This window comes from Pteropus medius, unplaced genomic scaffold (genome assembly GCF_902729225.1).
Source record: "Pteropus medius unplaced genomic scaffold, Ma_sr-lr_union100, whole genome shotgun sequence".
In the NCBI taxonomy this organism is placed as follows: domain Eukaryota; kingdom Metazoa; phylum Chordata; class Mammalia; order Chiroptera; family Pteropodidae; genus Pteropus; species Pteropus medius.
The window spans coordinates 6738598-6757295 of record NW_024351730.1 but is presented as its reverse complement, the minus strand read 5'-3'; the positions used below and the strand labels follow the sequence as shown (position 1 = coordinate 6757295).

Here is an 18698-nt window from a genome sequence, read left to right as displayed (position 1 = left end):
GTGACTTGTGCCTCTGTCTCTCCTTTAGTGAAGAGTGATATTTAACATCAATTTCCAAGGGAGTTAAAGATTTTAAAAAAGCATTCTTGTAAAGAGCACTGAGATATCTACAGGAAAATTGCTATTTGGATAGAAGATGATGTTGATTCAGGATCATAGCCTATAGTAAATACGAAAAATATATGAAATGAAACCCAATAATTAAGAAACACATTTTTCAGTATCTGTTTTTATGTCCAGAACTAAAAGGCATTGCAGTCTCATCTGTTAGTTTTGGAAGGGCGCTGAGGTATTATCTTACTGAAATGTCTCATGCTATGGGTGTGAAGATTTGTGGTTGTGGGGAATTGTGAGTGTGCTTTCTTTTATCTCATGGCCCAGTCATGTCAAGTGGAAAGTCATGTGGATGAGGCCTGTTGGTAAGTTGTGTTTCTCCAAAGCATATTTTCTAGGCAAAGGACAATAATCATAAAATTGTAGGACTGGATGCTCACATCTTTTCTGCGGCATAGATATTTGTTATCGAATTGAAACAATTTTCTTAACTTGGATTTTAGGATAAAGAAGGTGGTTTTATGGTAAGGGATTCCAGTCAACCAGGCATGTACACAGTCTCCCTTTATACAAAGTTTGGAGGGTAAGTAATCCCACTCTCTCTTCTTTAATTTAGAGTTTTGTATGAAGTTCCTATATAGTTTTTATTGATTCATTATTTTCAGGAAATTTCAGCATTAAAAAAAACACGTGAACTTGATTTTTAAAGTCTATACTATTTTTATATTTCTTTTTTGTTAATTTTCCTCATAGTTTGTGTGTGTGTGTGTGTGTGTGTGTGTGTGTGTGTGTGTGTGTGTGTATTGAGAATGGCTATGAAAACTTTACTAACATTCAACAAATAAGTACTATGTCCTGCATTAAGCACTATGGATACCACAGCGAGCAAAGTAGTCACAGATCCTGCCCTCCAGTAGCTTAGTGGGGCTTCAGACAAGCACACAGGCACTTATGGAAATATATGAGTAAGCGCAGTAAGCGCTGTGCTAGGAGGGCAATGTGTGTGTGCGTGGAGGGGGCGGTATGAGGTACATAGCCCAGACATATCTGAGTTAGTCATCAACGTTGTCTAGTCACATCCAAGCTGGGACCTGACAATGAGACAGACAAAGGCGGAGGGAGGGGAGTGTTTCTACCCAGGAAACTGCCTGGACCCAGAAGTGAGGGAGGATATAATAAGTTCCAGGAACTGATAAAAGTGTTTCATAGCTGGATTGTAGAATGGGAGGGCCGGGGTGGAAGGAGGAGAGAAAAGCCTGAGATAAAAGTGGAGGTTAGGTCATGTCAGTGCCAAGGAGCCAGAGCTTTACCTTAAGAGCAGCTAGAGTTCTCTTGAAAGGGTTTTTGACAAGAGGTGACTCGAGAAGATATATGTTCTAGAAAGATATCTAAAATAGAATTTTAAACTTTCTTATAAGTCTGGTTTATTCACTTTTAGAGGTGTAATTCCTCCAAACAATTGCAAATTTACACCAAGAGCAGGGACAAAAAGCAGTAGCTAGCTAATAGCTATTTTAAGACTTTTAACTTGGGTTAAATGGATTTGGTAAATGTTCTCTTTCACAGTCTCAGGCGAGGGACCAAGAATGTTATCAGTGACCACTTTAAAAACTTTAACCTGTTAATGTGAAAGGCAAAACTAAGAAGAACATGGGGAAAAATAAAATTTGTGCAGCAACTAGAAGGGGCTATATGTAAGGACTCTGCGGTGACCTGGTAGAAAACATCTTCAGAGTGAAGTCACGTGATTCCAACCTGGTCTTAACACATTTCGATTTTTGTTATAGAGAAGGCTCATCAGGTTTCAGGCATTATCATATAAAGGAAACAACAACATCCCCAAAGAAGTATTATCTGGCAGAAAAACATGCATTTGCTTCAATTCCTGAGATCATTGAATACCATAAGCATAACGCAGCAGGTAAATGAGCTTTTAAAACCGATTTCAAATATTAGGTCGTAGTTAAAATGATCAGACATTTTGATGAATTCTTCCTTGAGCAGTTTTATTTTCTAGCTAATTGTCAGATGTGATTGATTTAAATTTATTGTATATTAAGAACTGAAATGTACAAAGAAAAGTCAGAAATATCAAATTTCATAGAAAGCTCTGTCTTGACCTTAGGACATGAATTATTCTTGCCGTATATGGTAAATGTCACATTTCTATGGTTTTATCCTTGATATTGACAAAGATTCTCTGCTTGACAGGAATTTAGTCAGGCCCCTGAACTGTCTCCTAGGGCAATCTGTGTACTTTCTTGTAAAATCCAGTTTTAGCAGGAGCTCTGCTATATGTCAGTTTAACTAGAAACCCCTAACCTGGATATCATATACCAGACATCAGGTTCCTCATCTTCCACCGTCCCCCACAGTGATGTCTGGTCACCCTGGTTTGTCTTCATCAAGAATCCTGTTAGAGTGGTTTAGCTAGAACTGCCCATTCCCCTCACCCCTGATGTTTTTCTTAGTGTTAATCTGTCCACTGTCCCCTACTCTGCTTCTTGGCTGTGGATTCCCACTTCCCCATGCTGTATTTGGAGTTGAGCCCAGTCTCTCATGCCCACTCTAAAATCCCATTGCAGTGGTCCCTGTACTTATTGCAATGGTCCTGAATGAAGTCTGCCTTCTTTAAAATTAACTTTCGAAATGTTATTGAAGGCAACTTTCGCAAAGTCTTTTGCCATTTGTGATTCTGTTCGCTTTTCTCAGATAATGATTGGAACAGGTATTGAGATACCAGTTATTGAGAACCGTTATTTATATATCATAAAGTTCGCCCATTTAAAGTGTACAATTTAGTGGTAATTAGTATATTTACAGAGTTGTACCAGCCATCACCATAATCTAAGAACAATTTCATCATCCCAGAAAGACATCTTGTACCCGTTAGGAGTCACACCGCACACCTCCTTCACCAGTCTAGCCCTAGGCAAGCACTAATCTACTTTGTCTCTCCAGATTTGCCTATTCTGGACATTTCATATAAATGGAATCATACAATACATGGTCTGTTGTGACCAGCTTTTTTGATTTAACACAATGTTTTTGATATTCATCTATGTTATAGGCTGTATGAGTACTCCATTTCCTGTTGTTCATGGATGGATTTCGTTTATTTATTTTGCTATCATTCATCAGTTGACAGACATTTGGGTTATTTCCACATCTCGGCTATTATGAATAATGCTTCTGCGAACATTTGTGTACAACTTTTTGCATTGAAATACATTTTATTTCTTTGGGGGTACTTACCTAGGAATAGACTTGCTGGATCATATGTAACTCTATGTTTAACATTTGAGAAACTCATTTCATACCAATTTATCCCCCAAAGGACTTTTTCTTAGCTCTTATTGGTTTTTTTTTCAGTGTTTACATTCCGCTATTTTTTTCTTTTGTGTTCTTGTATATATTTTATTCTTCACCATTATCTCAATTCATTCATTTAACGAACATGTATTAAGTGCTTAGTGCATACCAGGAAGTATGCTAGGTTCCAGGGAGACTGTGGTGGCCTAAGATAGTCATTTATCCTGTCTCTCCCAGATCTTAAAATCCAACAGGGGAGGCAGAGAAGTCTATAACAATATTAAGTTAGTAAGAGATATGCTGTATTAGAGGAAATATAGAGTGCCGTGGGTGTTTATAGGAGAGATACCTACTGTTCCTTCTTATTTGGTGATGCGTGCAATTTAAATTAAAGGATTTAATGTACCTCACTGATTTCCAGTAGTTGGTATTTCTAGTTGATAGTTTAAAACCCAATTTTTATGGTAAGATTCCTAATATAGAGTTATGTCAGGTGAATCATTTTAATTTTTAGTGGACTACTATAATTCCCTTTCGTAGCTCAGATCTCATATTGGAAAAGAACATGAAATAATAACTGATAACTATAAGAAAGCTTTTCTTTTTTTTCTTATTTTCTTTTTTTTTTTTAGAAAGCTTTTGACATCCTTTAAAGTGTGAGAAGAAAATGTGCTAGCCTGGTACCTGATAAACACTGTAGTATTTAAAAGAAAATGTGTGTTGAATGAATAAAAGCATATATATATATTATATATATATATTTAAATATTTTATGCTCTATAAAAGTATGAAATTGTCAACTCAGAGAGTAGGATCATCTTCTTCCTTCCTGCTTTCCTCTCGTTTTTTCCCCCAGCATGTAACACAGAGGATGAGCACTAAGTGAATAAATAAATGAATTTTATAAGTGAGTTTCTAGTTTAGCACTTTACCACGCAGAATGATTAAGGATAACTCTGACTGCGATACTTTCTTTGATTTCTAGGACTAGTCACAAGGCTGCGCTACCCAGTTAGTGCAAAGGGAAGGAATGCACCAACCACTGCAGGATTCAGCTATGGTAACTCATTTTGTAGTTGCATTGGCTAGTTTTTCTTGAAAAGAGTCCATTATCACAAGACCAATTTAGAGGTGTAGCATTCTGCATAGTGGAACTATTCTTATAAGTTTATAGAATGGGTCTTTAGATGATTGTACTTATAGCTGTAGTAACCCTAGTTTTTTTTTGTTGTCATTATCATCATTACTCATAATTTAGCAGAAAGCTCTCTCTCAGTGAAAAATTAGCTTTACTATGTTACATCTAAAATAAATCAAAGCCCTTCCTGGTTCTCACCAGCTTTGTTGGTTACTCAAGAGAAAGTAAGGATGGAGATAATAGAGAAGGCATTCAACTTGATTGTCACTGCCGCTTCGGCAAAAGCCTTTTAGACAGCAGGTTAAATTCTTTCCAACTTGCTAGAATTGGGAAAAACAAAAACAAAAACAAATAACCCAAGGTGGGAAGAGTGGTAAAAGAGGGAGTTTTTGTTTTTGTTTTTTTTTTTAAATACCTTTAACTTCCAAGCTCTATTATTATTAGCTTATTATGTAGCATCTTCTTGCCTTCTTCAGTTTACTTTGCTTGTATTGTGACAGTTCAGAAGGGGTACATCCTCCCCAGAGAGTGGAAAGTCACCATTTGCAGTTTAGATGCAAGTTGCAAATCTGCTCTGTGTTTTACCAGTAATTGTATTATCCTGTAACTTTGAGATTGACCTTGGTTACAATACTATGTTTCCCAGTGACTCCTGCTCTGTTCTCCTTACTGAATGTTATCACTTTCACCCTCTGTCTCACAGAGAAATGGGAGATTAACCCTTCAGAGCTGACTTTTATGAGGGAATTGGGGAGTGGACTCTTTGGTGTGGTGAGGCTTGGCAAGTGGCGAGCTCAGTACAAAGTTGCGATCAAAGCTATTCGGGAAGGTGCAATGTGTGAGGAAGACTTTATAGAAGAAGCTAAAGTGATGATGTAAGTTACTCTGTTCTTTCTGGTTCCCCTTTTTGCATGAAAAAGTGGCTTCTTACCAGCACCGGCCTCCTGATGGTTTCTTTTTCTATCCTAACTGTGTATATGCATGACTTCCCTCCCAGGAAACTGACACACCCGAAGTTAGTACAGCTATATGGTGTTTGCACCCAGCAGAAACCAATTTACATTGTTACGGAGTTCATGGAAAAGGGTTGCCTTCTGAATTTCCTCCGACAGAAACAAGGTCTTTTTAATAGAGACTTGCTCCTGAGCATGTGTCAAGATGTGTGTGAAGGGATGGAGTACCTCGAGAGAAATAGCTTCATCCACAGAGATCTGGTAAATTTTAAACCACCTGTATTTTCATTCATTAGCCACATTCCTTTATAACACTGGGTTAGCAAATAAGCAATGATTGGTTAGTACCCAGTTTTTGCTCTCAACAGTATTTTACCATTATATTTAAACTTGGTAAGTTTAACTTGCGCCATAATTTTAACAGAAAGATCTTTTAAAAATCGAATACATATGATACATAATTACATAGCCAATTGTATAAATAATACACAATTACATGGGTAATGCTTCCCAGCAATCCACCATGGATAAATTATCTTATCTCCTTAAATTATTCTTATCTCCATAAGAATCTCGTGAAATAGTCTCGACAGTGTTTCTGACCATCATTGTTTTATAGATAAGAAAATTATCTTCAGAGACTCGAAATGACTTGCATATGATGATAAATGAGGAAGTTCAGGGTTGACTCATCTTCTAACTAAATCCTAAGCTCTTTTCCATTGTGTCACACATTATAAGCAGAAACTGTAACAGAAATCTTTGGTTCGTTTTCTTTCTCTCTCAAATTACTGGGAAAAAATGGAAGCCCATGTTAATTCCTGAAAAATATCAGGAAAAGCAATCTTTTATTACTGATTCTAAATTACTGTGATGAAGACACTTCTTAATTTTTTCTCTCTCTTACTTTTCTCCTTCTCTCCTCCATTCTTTTCTTTCTCTTTTCTCCGTCTAGTCTTCCCAAATGTGTCTGTTTTTGGCATGTTGGCAAAACCATCAGACCTCCATCCCCCGTAACCACCATTTTATTGTTTTTTATAGTTTTGATTTTTTTTTTAAGATTCCACTTGTAAGTGATATCACATGGTACTTGTATTTCTCTGACTTATCTCGCTTAGCATAGTATGCTTGAAGTCTATTCATATTGTCACAAATAACAGAATAACTTTCTTTCTCAAGGCTGAATAATATTCATTATATATATATATATATATATATCTCACATCTTTTTTTTATCTATTCATCCATTGATGAACATTTGGGTTGTTTTCACGTCTTGGCTATTGTGAATAATGCTGAGATAAACATGGCGGTGTACGTTTCTCGTCAAAATCCTATTTTCACTTCCTTTGGACATATACTCAGAAGTGGAATTTTTGTATCTGTATGGTAGATCTATTTTTAATTTATTGAGGAAGCTTCATATTGTTTTCCATAGTGGTCAGACTAATTTATCCCACTAATTTATATGTATAAGGCTTCCCATTTCACCACATCTTTGCTATCACCTGTTGTCATTTGTCTTCTTGATGATAACCATTCTAACAGGTGTGAGAGGTGATACCTCATTGTGGTTTTATTGCATTTTCCTGATGATATGTAATATTGAGCATCTTTTCACGTGCCTGTTAGCCATTTTAATGTCATCTTCGGAAAAGTATTTTTCCTTTGCTGCCCATTTTTAAATTGATTTGTTTGTTTTCTATTAAGTTGTGTTAGTTCTTCACATATTTTGGATATTAACTCCTTATCCAAACTGTGGTTTGCAGAACTTTTCTCCCATTATGTAGGCTGCTGTTTTCATTTGTTGATTATTTCTTTTGCTCTGTAGAAGCTTCTGAGTTTGATGTTATCCCATTTAGTAATTTGTGATTTTGTTGTTTCTGTTTTTAGTGGTATGTCCAAAATATCATTGCCAAGACCAATATTGATGAGTTTCTTCCTTATATTTTCTTTCAGGAATATTTTTTGGTATCACGTCTTATGTTTAAGCCTTTGATCCACTTCAAGTTAATTTTTGAGAATGATGTGAAATAGGGGTCCAATTTCATTGTTCTGCATGTTCTTCTCCAGTTTTCCCAGCATTGCTTGTTGAAGAGACTGTTCTTCCCCTGTTGAGTATTCTTGGCTTCCTCATGGAATATTAGTTGACTATAAATACTCGAAATTAATTCTGGGTTCCCTAATCTGTTCCACTGATCTATCTGTTTTTTTTTTTGTGTGTGTCAGTACTGTATTATTTTTATTATTATGGCTTTATAGTATAGTTTGAAATCAGGAAGTATAATACCTCCAGTTTCATTCTTTTTTCTCAGGGTTGCTTTGGCAATTCAGGGTCTGTTGTGGTTCCACGTACATTTTAGGATTTTTTTTTTTACTTCTGCGAAGAATGCCTTTGGTATTTTATGGGGATTGTGTTGAGTTTGTTAGATGGCTTTGGGTGGTAAGGCCATTTCAATAGTATTCTCATCCATGAATATGGAATATCTTTTACTTCTTTGATTTCTTTCAGCAAAGTCTTATAGTTTTCATTGTACAGATCTTTCACTTTCTTGGTTAAATTTATTCCTAAGTGTTTTATTGGTTTTGATGCTAATTGTGAATGGGTTAGTTTTCTTTATTTTCTTTTCAGATGCTTTATCATTAGTGTTAAGGAATGCCACTGGTTTCTGTAAGTTGATTTTGTAAACTGTCACTACAGTGATTAATTCCAACAGTTTTTTGATTGACTCTGGGATTTTCTATATGTAAAGTCATATTATCAGTAAATAGCAACAGTTTTACTTCTTCCCTTCCTAATTTGGATGGCTTTTATTTCTTTGTCTTACTGAATTGCTCAAGTAGGGATTTCCAGTATTATATTGAATAGGAGTGGTGAGAGTGGGAAGCCTTGTCTTGTAATTGATCTCAGAAGAAACAGTTTCTTTTTTTCTGCATTGATTATATTGTTAGCAGTGTGTTTATCATCTAAGGCCTTTATTATGTTGAGGTACGTTCCTGCTATAATCAATCTATTAAGAGTTTTTATCATGAAAGAATGTTGTATTTTGTCAAATGCTCTTTCTGTGACTATTGAGATGATCATGTGTTTTTATCTTTTATGATGTGATGAATTATATTTATTGATTTGCATATGTTGAATGATAATATATATCCTTGCATCCCAGATATAAATCCCACTTGGTCATGGTGTATAATCCTCTTAATGTGTTCTTGAATTCAGTTTGCTAATATTTTATTGAGAATTTTTTTTATCAGTATTTTTCAGGGACATTAGTCTATAATTTTCTTGTCTGGTTTTTGTATCAAGGTAATGCTGGTTTTGTAGAATGAATTTGGAAGTATTCCCTTTTCCTCAATATTTTGGAAAAGTTTGAAGAGTATTGGAATTAATTCTTCTTTAAATGTTTGGTAGAATTCGCCAGTGAAACCATCTGTCCTAGGGTTTTCTGTGTTTGGAGTTTTTATTTACTCAATCTCTTGATTCATTGTTGGCCTGTTCACATTTCTTTCTGATTCACTTTTAGTAGGTTATGTGTTTTTAGAAATGTACCCATTTATTCTAGGTTATGTAATTTGTTGGCATATAATTGTTCATAGCAGTCTCTTATAATTTTCTGTATTTCTGTAGTATCAGTTGTAATGTCTCCTGTTTTATTTCTAATTTTATTTGAGTCTTCTTTTTTTCCTTAGTCAGCTAAAGGTTTGTCAATTTTCTTTATCTTTTCAAAGAACCAGCTTTTAATTTTGTTGGTCCTTTCTGTTGTTTTTCTATTTTGTTGGTCCTTTCTGTTGTTTCTCCATTTCATTTATTTCCGCTCTGATTTTTATTATTTCCTTCCTTCTGGTAACTTTGGGCATAATTTGTTCCTCATATTCTAGTTCGTTGAAGTGTAAACTTAGGTCGTTTGTTTTAGATCTTTCTTATTGGTTAATATATGTGCTTACTACACTAAACTTTCCTTTCAGAACTGCTTTTGCTTTATTCCACAAAATTTGATATTTTATATTTTCATTTTCATTTGTTTCAAGATAATTTTTTATTTCACTTTTGAGTTCTTTGACCCATTTGTTGTTGAGAAGTGTGTTGTTTAGTTTCCACATATTTGAAGATCACATTTTCTTACATAGTTGTCTCTTTTGTGTGTGTGGTAAGAGCACTTAGATTAATTATCTTAGCAAATTTCAAGTTGAAATAGAATTTATTTATTTATTTTTGCTGTTAAGTTGTTTGAGTTCCTTACATATTTTATATATTAACCCTGTATCAGATACTTGATTTGAAAATATTTTTTCCCATTCTGTAGCGAGGATGAAAGAGCCTGTATTTACTCTTGTGTATACAGTTGACCCTTGAACAACCCAAGGGTTAGGGGCTCAACCCCACACACAGTTGAAAATCTGTGTATAACTTTGACTCCCCAAAAACTTAACTACTAATAGCCTACTATTGACTAGAAACCTTAATGATAACATATCTAGTTTATTAACACATATTTCATATGTTATTGTATTATATACTATATTTTTACAATAAAGTAAGCCAGAGAAAAGAAAATGTTATTAAGAAAATCATAAGGAAGCCCCACAGGACACTAACTACATAAGGCCTCTCTACTAAGACCAGGAGACAGAGCAGCCCTACCTAATACCTAGAAACAAACACAAGAAGGCAGCCAAAATGGGGAGACAAAGAAACATGTCCCAAATGAAAGAGGAGAACAAAGCTCCAGAAAAAGAACTCAAAGAATGGAGTCAAGCTATCTACCAAATGTAGAGTTCAAAACACTAGTTATAAGGATGCTCAATGACCTTAGGGGAAGAGTAGATGAACTCAGTGAGAACTTTAACAAAGAGATGGAAAGCATAAAAATGGAGATAGAAAACATAAAAAAGAACCAGTCAGAAATGAAGGATATAGTAACTGAAATGAAGAATACTTTAGGAGGAATCAACAATAGGTTGGATGAAACAGAAGATTGAATCAGCGATTTAGAAGATATGGTAGCAGAAAAACACCCCATCAGAACAGCAAAAAGAAAAAAGAATTTAAAAAAATGAGGCTAGTTTAAGAGACCTCTGGCACAACGTCAAGTGTATCAATGTTTGCATCATAAAGGTAACAGAAGGAGAAGAGAGAGAGCAAGGAATCAAGAGCCTGGTTGAAGAAATGATGGTGGAAAACTTCCCTAACCTGGCAAAGGAGATTGACATACAATCTCAGGAAGCACAGAGTTTCAAACAAGATGAACCCAAAGAGGCCCACACCAAGACACATCATAAATAAAGTGCCAAAGGCTTAAAACAAAAAGAGAATCTTAAAAGCAGCAAGAGAAAAGCAATTAGTTATCTACAAGGAGCTCCCACATGACTGTCAGCTGATTTCTCAGCAGAAACTTACAATGCCAGAAACTTAGAATTGGCACAAAATCTTCAGAGTGATGAAAAGCAAGGACCTATGAACAAGATTACTCTACCCAGCAAAACTGTCATCTAGAATCGAAGGACAAAAGAAGAGACAAGAAAAAGCGAAAGGATTTCATCACCACCAAACCAGTATTACAAGAAATGTTAAGGGGACTTCTTGAAGAAAAAGTAGAAAAAGAAGGAAGAAGAAGAGGGGGAGGGGGAGGAGGAATAAAAAAAGTGAGTAATAAAATGGCAATAACCACATACATATCTATCAATAATTACTTTAAATGTAAATGGATAAATGCTCCAATGAAAAGCTATAAGATGGCTGAAGGGATAAGAAAACAAGACCCTTTATATACGCTGCCTATAAGAGACTCATTTCAGATGAAAAGACACACGCAGGCTGAAAATAAAGGGAAGGAAAAAAATATTTCATGAAAATGGAAATGAAAAAAAAAAAATCTGGGGTAGCAATACTATACCAGACAAAATAGACTGACTTTAAAACAAAGGCTAAAACAAGATAAAGAAGAGCCCAGTGATCCCACTTCTGGGTATTTATTCAAAGAAGCTCAAACACTACTTTGAAGGGACATGTGCATCCATAGGTTCATTACAGCATTATTTACAATAGCCAGGATGTGAAGGCAACCTGGGTGTCCATCAGTAGATGAATGGATAAAGAAGATGTGGTACTTGTATACAATGGGATATCACTTAGCCATAAAAAGAATGAAATCTTGCCACCTGCAACAACATGGATGGACCTAGAGGGTATTGTGCTAAGTGGAGTAAATCAGACAGAGAAAGACAAATATTATATGGTTTTACTTACATATGAAATATGCAAAACAAAATAAACAAAACAGAAACAAACATAGACATAGAGAACATTTTGATGGGAGAGGGTTTGGGGGGATGAGTGAAAAAGAGGAAGGGATTTAGAAGTGCAAATTCGTAGTTACAAAATAGTCATGGGGATGTAAAGTACAGCATAAGGAATATAGTCAATAATATTGTAATAACTATGTATGGTGTCAGATGGGTACTAGATTTATCGGGGAGACCACTTCGTAAGTTATATAAATGTATAATCACTATGTTGTACACCTGAAAGTATATAATATTGTATGCCAACTGTAATTGAGAAATAGTTATTTAAAAAAATCATAAGGAAGATAAAATACATTTGCAGTACTGTATATATTTGTTGAAAAAAATTCACATGTAAGTGGACCCACGTAGTTCAAGGTTGTGCTGTTCAAGGGTCAACTGTACGTCGGGCACATTTCTAGAGGTGTACAAACAGATTTTGAAGAGACATTTTCACCCTCTGCAGACGTCAACTGGGCTAAACTAATTTTGATATAAACCGAATTTACATTTTTCTACTTTTATTGTGGAACTTTGTCACTAATATGTTACTGTAATGTTATTTCTAGGCTGCCAGAAATTGTCTAGTAAATGAGGCAGGAGTTGTGAAAGTATCTGATTTTGGAATGGCCAGGTAAGTCTGTGTACACATTTTCTATTAATTTTGGGATAAATAAATATGAGACTGTGACCAATCCTTTTGCAGATCGACTATGTCAGCTTCTTCTTCTTCTCTTTAAGAGCTGTTTTGAAACCACATCTTTTGTTTCATCAGCAAAATATTAGTAGTACCCATCATTTTTTTAATAGAGGAGCTCATTTCTTTTTCTGCTCATTGATGTTTTCAATGTAAGGTAATAAAATAAATTAGATTATTTCTGTTTCAAAAGACATCTTTGCTGAATGTATCCATTTTACTGTTAGCTTTGGCTTTTTTCAGGTAAACAAATTGTTGAGGAATTATGATTGCTTTATGCTTTATTACACGGGTTTATGTGACATTCACATTAGCTTGTAGAGTGAATAAGCGTGAGGATAATCTGCACTGATGAAGCAGAAAGGCAATCTTGTTAGCTAGCTGTTCATTAAAACAAACAAGTATACACTGTTAATTATTGTTAATAATTCTTACCACTAGGTGGTAGTATAGCATATTAAATACACTACTTTCTTTTCTCCTTGGAATAGATTAGATTTATACAATCTTTTCACAGCAGTCTGTTTGTTGTGTCCAGAATAACCAGACCCAACTTGAGTGCTCTTAACCAGGAGACAGTTTATTAGCCGGCGGCTGTCCTTGCAAAGGAGCAGCCACGAAATACCAAGATACAAGGTTTTTAAGCCCCAAATCCCATTCCTCATTCTGTCTTAAACACAAAGGTCGATCTTTCTCCTATTCACTACCTGTCAACCCACTGGCCAGGTGTGCAAGCGGGAAGTACAGAAGCAGAAAGCTTGTGTCAGAATGTTATGTTCCTATGGGTGACCGCCTATGTTCCCATGGGCGACGGCCAAACAGTAATTTTCAGCTTATATACAATTGATTATTTTTCATGCCACGCAAGCAAGCAGGGTTACACAGGCTAAAATTGGCAGTTAGCGTATGAGCTCATTGTTACAAGTTTCATGATTAACAGAATGTGGTTAGGGGTTCCAGAAACTAGGCCTAAGTTATAGACTTCCTTTGTCCAGTTTCAGGTTTTAATTATTCTTTAACCCTTTCATATTTCAGCAGGCCATTACATTCCCCACTGGTTTTCTTTAGAATGACTCAATCTTCGAGTCAGAAGTCGGGATTTCTGGCCAATGGGTCGGGGCTGACGCTCCTAAAATTAAAATCTTTGCCCCAGTTATATTGGATTGGATTAAACTCTTAACCCATTTGATCAAGCATGGCCCAAAGGTCAGTAATAACAGCAGAATTATCAATGGTCCTGCTATAGCCGACAATAACGTGGTTAACCAAGAGTTTCCATTAAACCAAGATTCATACCAGTTGCTTCCTTGTTTTAACTTCTCATTTCTGTCTTTTACTCTTTGTCTAATTAATGCTAAATTATCCCTAATAATTCCAGAATGATTAACATAAAAGCAGCAAGTTTCTCCTAGTGCTACACACAAACCTCCTTGCTTAAGAAATAAGAGGTCTAAACCTCTTCTATTCTGCAGTACTACTTCAGCTAAAGAATTAAGAGATGTTTCAAGATGATTAATTGATTTCTCTAGAGTGCTTAAATCGTCATTAATCTGCTTTGTGAGCCAGGCCATACCTTGATTCCCTGTAACCAAAGCAGCAGTCCCAATTGCAGCTGATCCTGCCACTCCTAGGCCAACTAGGAGCGGCACAAGCAGTGGAACTGCTCGCTTACGCCGAGGATAGTTATATCCTCCTTACAAATCCATTGCTTGTCTTCCTTTTTGTCCGCTCATCATATACACCTGAGGTATAACATGAACCAGCACACAAAATCCAGTATTATTTTTCCAATAGTTAAGATTAATATAGGGAGTTAAACCAGTATTACAAGCAAACCAAGTGCCACTAGGGGCTGCTAAATAAGTAGAAGAGGTGCTATTTACTAAAATAGATGATTTACAATTTTCCTTATACCTAGATTTATCAACTCTATAAGTGTTAGTATTCACACAAGTTCCCTTTCCTTGTAAATCTCCCAACGTTACAGATGGGTTTTTGGTTCCCCAAGGGCAAATAGTAACATTCGGAGATGTTACATTCCTAATAGCAGTTTGATCTGTGCCAAGGTTAGCAATGACACCAAGTCCTACATAATAAGGTGGGGCAGGGTTCAGACAAAACCAACAATCCTTTGCAGCATTTGAGTTACTGTCATTAGCAAACTTATAAACATTATTGATAACAATTAATCTAATTATAATTATTCCCGCGAGAGTCTTATCTTGAGTGGATCCTCTGTGAGTGTTGCCTTCCATTTCTCTGTCTCCGGGGGAGGTTGAGCTGTCTTAAGGCGGGTATGGTGAATCCAATGTCTTTTCCCTGCAACCTCGACAGCTGTTGGTGTGGTTAGAGTTACTGGAAACGGACCATCCCACCGGGGCTCTAGGCTAGCAGGCTGGATCTTCTTTATCTACACCCAATCGCCTGGATGATGTGGATGAGGTTGTGATGTCCCCGGAGTCGGTCTAGCAGCTTTAATCAAGCCCTTGACTTGATTTTGGGTTTGTTGCAAGGCCTGTAGAGACTTAAGGAGACTTGTATTATTACTCATTGTAACCTTTTCAATTCCACTTTTAGGGAGTAAAGGGGGAGGTCTCCCAAACATTATTTCATAAGGGGAAATTCCCATAATATATGGAGTACACTGGGCCCATAACAAAGCAAAAGGAAGAAGGCTCACCCAATTCTCCCCAGTTTCCAGCTTAAATTTAGTTAAAGTTTCCTTAAGTGTTCTATTCATCCTTTCTACTTGTCCTGAACTCTGAGGTCTGTAAATACAATGTAATTTCCAATTAATCCCTAATACCTTAGCTAACATTTGACTTGTTTGGGCAATGAATGCCGGGCCATTGTCGGACCCCAATGATAAGGGCAAGCCAAATCGAGGCACTATTTCTGTAATTAATTTCTTAGCTACTACTTGTGCAGTTTCCTTCTTTGTGGGGAAGGCCTCAGTCCATCCAGAATAGGTGTCAATGAATACCAGAAGATATTTAAATCCAAAAGTGCCAGGAGCAACTTCTGTAAAGTCTACTTCCCAGTGCTCTCCAGGAGTTTGTCCTCTTAATCGAGTGCCGATATTTTCCTTTGGGATGGGGTGAGAGTTGACCTGTGCACATATTGGGCATCGTGCACTCACATCCCGAGCCTTTGAGGTTAGTCCAGGAATATAATAGTCTCTTTTTAGCAGTTCAATTAACTTAGTTCCTCCAAGATGGGTAGCATTATGCATCTGGCTAATTAAGGTGTTACCGAGCGCAGCAGGGAGGACCGGCCTTCCATCTGGAATCCAAAGCCGCCCATGTTTAAACTTCCCGTGCAGTTGTTTCCCCAACTCTATATCTTGGGGGCTATAGTCTGGAGCCTGTACCAAGGGGGTCACAAGAAGGGGACCAATTATGACGTTAGTCCCCACTGGTTTTCTGGCTACTTCCTTTGCTGTTTTATCTGCCAAGCGGTTTCCTTTTTCTACCGCTCCTTCCCCTTTTTGATGGCCGGGGCAATGGATAATAGCCACTTTCTTAGGTAGCCAGATAGCCTCCAAAAGAGCCAAAATCTGCTCCTTGTTCTTAATTTCCTTTCCCCCTGATGTCATTAGTCCTCTTTCCTTGTACAGGGCTCCATGTACATGTGCCGTTGCAAAGGCATATCTACTGTCAGTATAGATGTTTACGGTTTTATCCTTTCCCCACCGTAAAGCTTGTGTTAGAGCTATAAGTTTAGCCCTCTGTGCCAATGTCCCATGGCTTAGGGCCTGTGCCCATATCACATCCCTGACCGTTACTATGGCTGCCCCGGCATACCTTACTCTGTCGGATACAAAACTGCTTCCATTGGTAAATAATACCGCATCCGGATTAGGCCACGGCTCATCCTTCAAGTCTGGCCGTATTCCAGTTACCTGCTCAAGGTGCTGAACACAGTGATGCAATGGAGCCTGCGGGTCATCATCCGGGAGCAGCGTGGCAGGGTTCAGGGCTGCAGTTTTCAAAAACTGGGTCTGTGGGGATTAAGCAACAGTACCTGGTACTGAGTAATCCGGGCGTTGGAAATCCATCTTTCAGGAGGGCTGCGCAGCATGGCTTCAACTGCATGTGGAGCCACAATTTCAATATTTTGGCCCAAGGTCAATTTAAAGCGTCTTTGGTCAATATAGCAGTAGCAGCTAGTGCTCTCAGGCAACTAGGCCTTCCTCCAGCCACCGGATCTAGTCTCTTTGAGAGATATGCCACTCGTTGCTTAAATAGTGGCTTTTAATTTCTGGAGCAAATCTCTTCCAAGCAAAGGAAAAGGACATTCAGGCATAACTAAAAACGAATGCGTGATGGTTCCCTTTCCCAAGTCAGTAATTTTTGCCTGTGTCCATGGATATGCCTTCCCTTTCCCAGTGACTCCTTGAATTACAGTCTTTTCTTTGGATAACAGACCAGCAGTTTCTGTTAAAACTGAGTAAGTTGCACCAGTATCAGCTAAAAGTTCACAGGTTTGCCCCCTACTTGTAAAGTTACCTTGGGCTCTCGGGGGCTCATTAGATAAGAGCCCTGACGCCCCTATTCATCTTCCAAAAGAATGAGGGGCCTTTTTTCTTCTCACCTCCTGGTTGCTCCTTTTTAGGGCACTCATTCTTCCAATGTCCTTTCTTTTTGCAAATAGCACATTGGTCTCTTCCTAGCGTAGGTTTTCTATTTTGGCCTTCTTCGTTGCTAGGTCCCCCTCTATGGTTAGGGGTTTTTTTTTTCCAAGGAGGTCAGTTTCCTTGTTGTCCCACAAACATGACTTTTTGCACACCGTCCCTATTGTTAAAGACCTTCTGAGCTATTTCTAATAATTTGGATAAATTTTCTCCCTCAAAATCTTCCAATCTCTGTAACTTCTTTCTAATGTCAGGGGCCGACTGACTAATAAAGGCCAAATTAATGGCTCTTCTATTGTTGGGGTCCTCCGGGTCAATAGGTGTATATAGGCGGTAAGACTCTAATAGTCTTTCCAAGAATGCTGCAGGTGACTCGTCCTTAGTCTGGATTACTTCACTTACCTTGGACAGATTTATTGGTCTACGTGCAGCAGCCCGGAGTCCCTGTAGCAGAAACTGGCGATACCTTAGGAGAGCCTCCTTACCTTGATCTGTATTTGGATCCCACTGGGGACGTTGAGTCGGAAACACAGCCTGTAACCTGGTTAAGTCTGCTGTAGGCTGCCCATTTGGGTCTGTTACTCCTCTAGCCGCCTCCCACAAAATTCTTTCCTTTTCTCCAGTAGTGAATAAGACCTGTAAGAGCTGTTGGCAATCATCCCAAGTGGGCTGATGGGTAAAGAAAATAGACTCTAAAAGGGAGGTTAGTCCTTGTGGTTTCTCTGAAAAGGATGGTGTTTGCAATTTCCAATTATATAAATCACTAGTACTGAATGGCGAGTAGATGACAGTAGGCTCACCCGCCACCTCCTGGAATCACCTTCAATGGGGCTTGAACAGATACTGGCTCTTTCAGGGAGGTTGAATCAGGGGAAGGTGGCCTACGACCCCTAGACCGGGTTACAGGAGGTCCAGGTCCCTCCGGAGGAGGACGTCTACCCCCATTTCCATTGTAGGGTGGCGGATACCAGTCATCCTCCGAGGGAGGTCCCTGCAACACCGGTGGGGGCTTCTTAAAACCCTGGGGTATGGCTGCCATTACAGTAACGGGTGCACGACTGCAACTCTGTAAGTATTTAGGGGCATCAGAAACAACATCAATCCAAACATCAATATAAGGAATTTGGTCAGGATGCCCAGGGTTTCCATAAATCACACCTCGAACCCGGAATGCAGTCTGCATGTTAAATGATCCCTCGGAGGGCCATCCTACTCCGAAGGTCGGCCAATCTAATTGACAAAAGCGCTGCAAATCAAGAGGGGTTACTGAAGCACCATAGGCCCTTGCTCTACGACGAAAATCTTTAAAGTTGTTAAGCATGCACTGTAACGGAGTTAGTTTGCCCTGTGATTGTCCCATAGTTCCACAATAAAGCACACGAAGCAAAACAAAACAAGACAGACATAGACTAACAAACCAGAACAGGACTGAGAAAACTGTCGTCACAGTCTCAGTCGACCGCCGACTTACTTGTCGCGTCCGACGTCCGCACGGTCCCTGGGCCCCCTACCAGAAACTGCCTCAGCACTCCCAGGATCGTGCTCCGCAAAGCGAGAAACCACAGGCGGCGGGCTAGGGCAAGTGCCCTAGAGGCCTCCCCCACCGCAAATGGTCCAACGCCC

General features: G+C 38.1%; 1 protein-coding gene across 3 annotated transcripts in view; it reads left to right on the top strand.

Annotated features, from left to right (window-relative positions):
* The window catches only part of TEC (tec protein tyrosine kinase), a 130821-nt gene that overhangs the window by 108971 nt on the left and 3152 nt on the right, over positions 1-18698 (top strand). For all 3 annotated transcript variants that reach the window (XM_039845148.1, XM_039845147.1, XM_039845149.1), the window contains 6 exons: positions 558-637; positions 1842-1975; positions 4352-4426; positions 5208-5379; positions 5502-5718; positions 12315-12379. In XM_039845148.1, coding sequence (XP_039701082.1) covers positions 558-637; positions 1842-1975; positions 4352-4426; positions 5208-5379; positions 5502-5718; positions 12315-12379 — 743 coding nt within the window. The remainder of the gene's footprint in view (positions 1-557; positions 638-1841; positions 1976-4351; positions 4427-5207; positions 5380-5501; positions 5719-12314; positions 12380-18698) is intronic.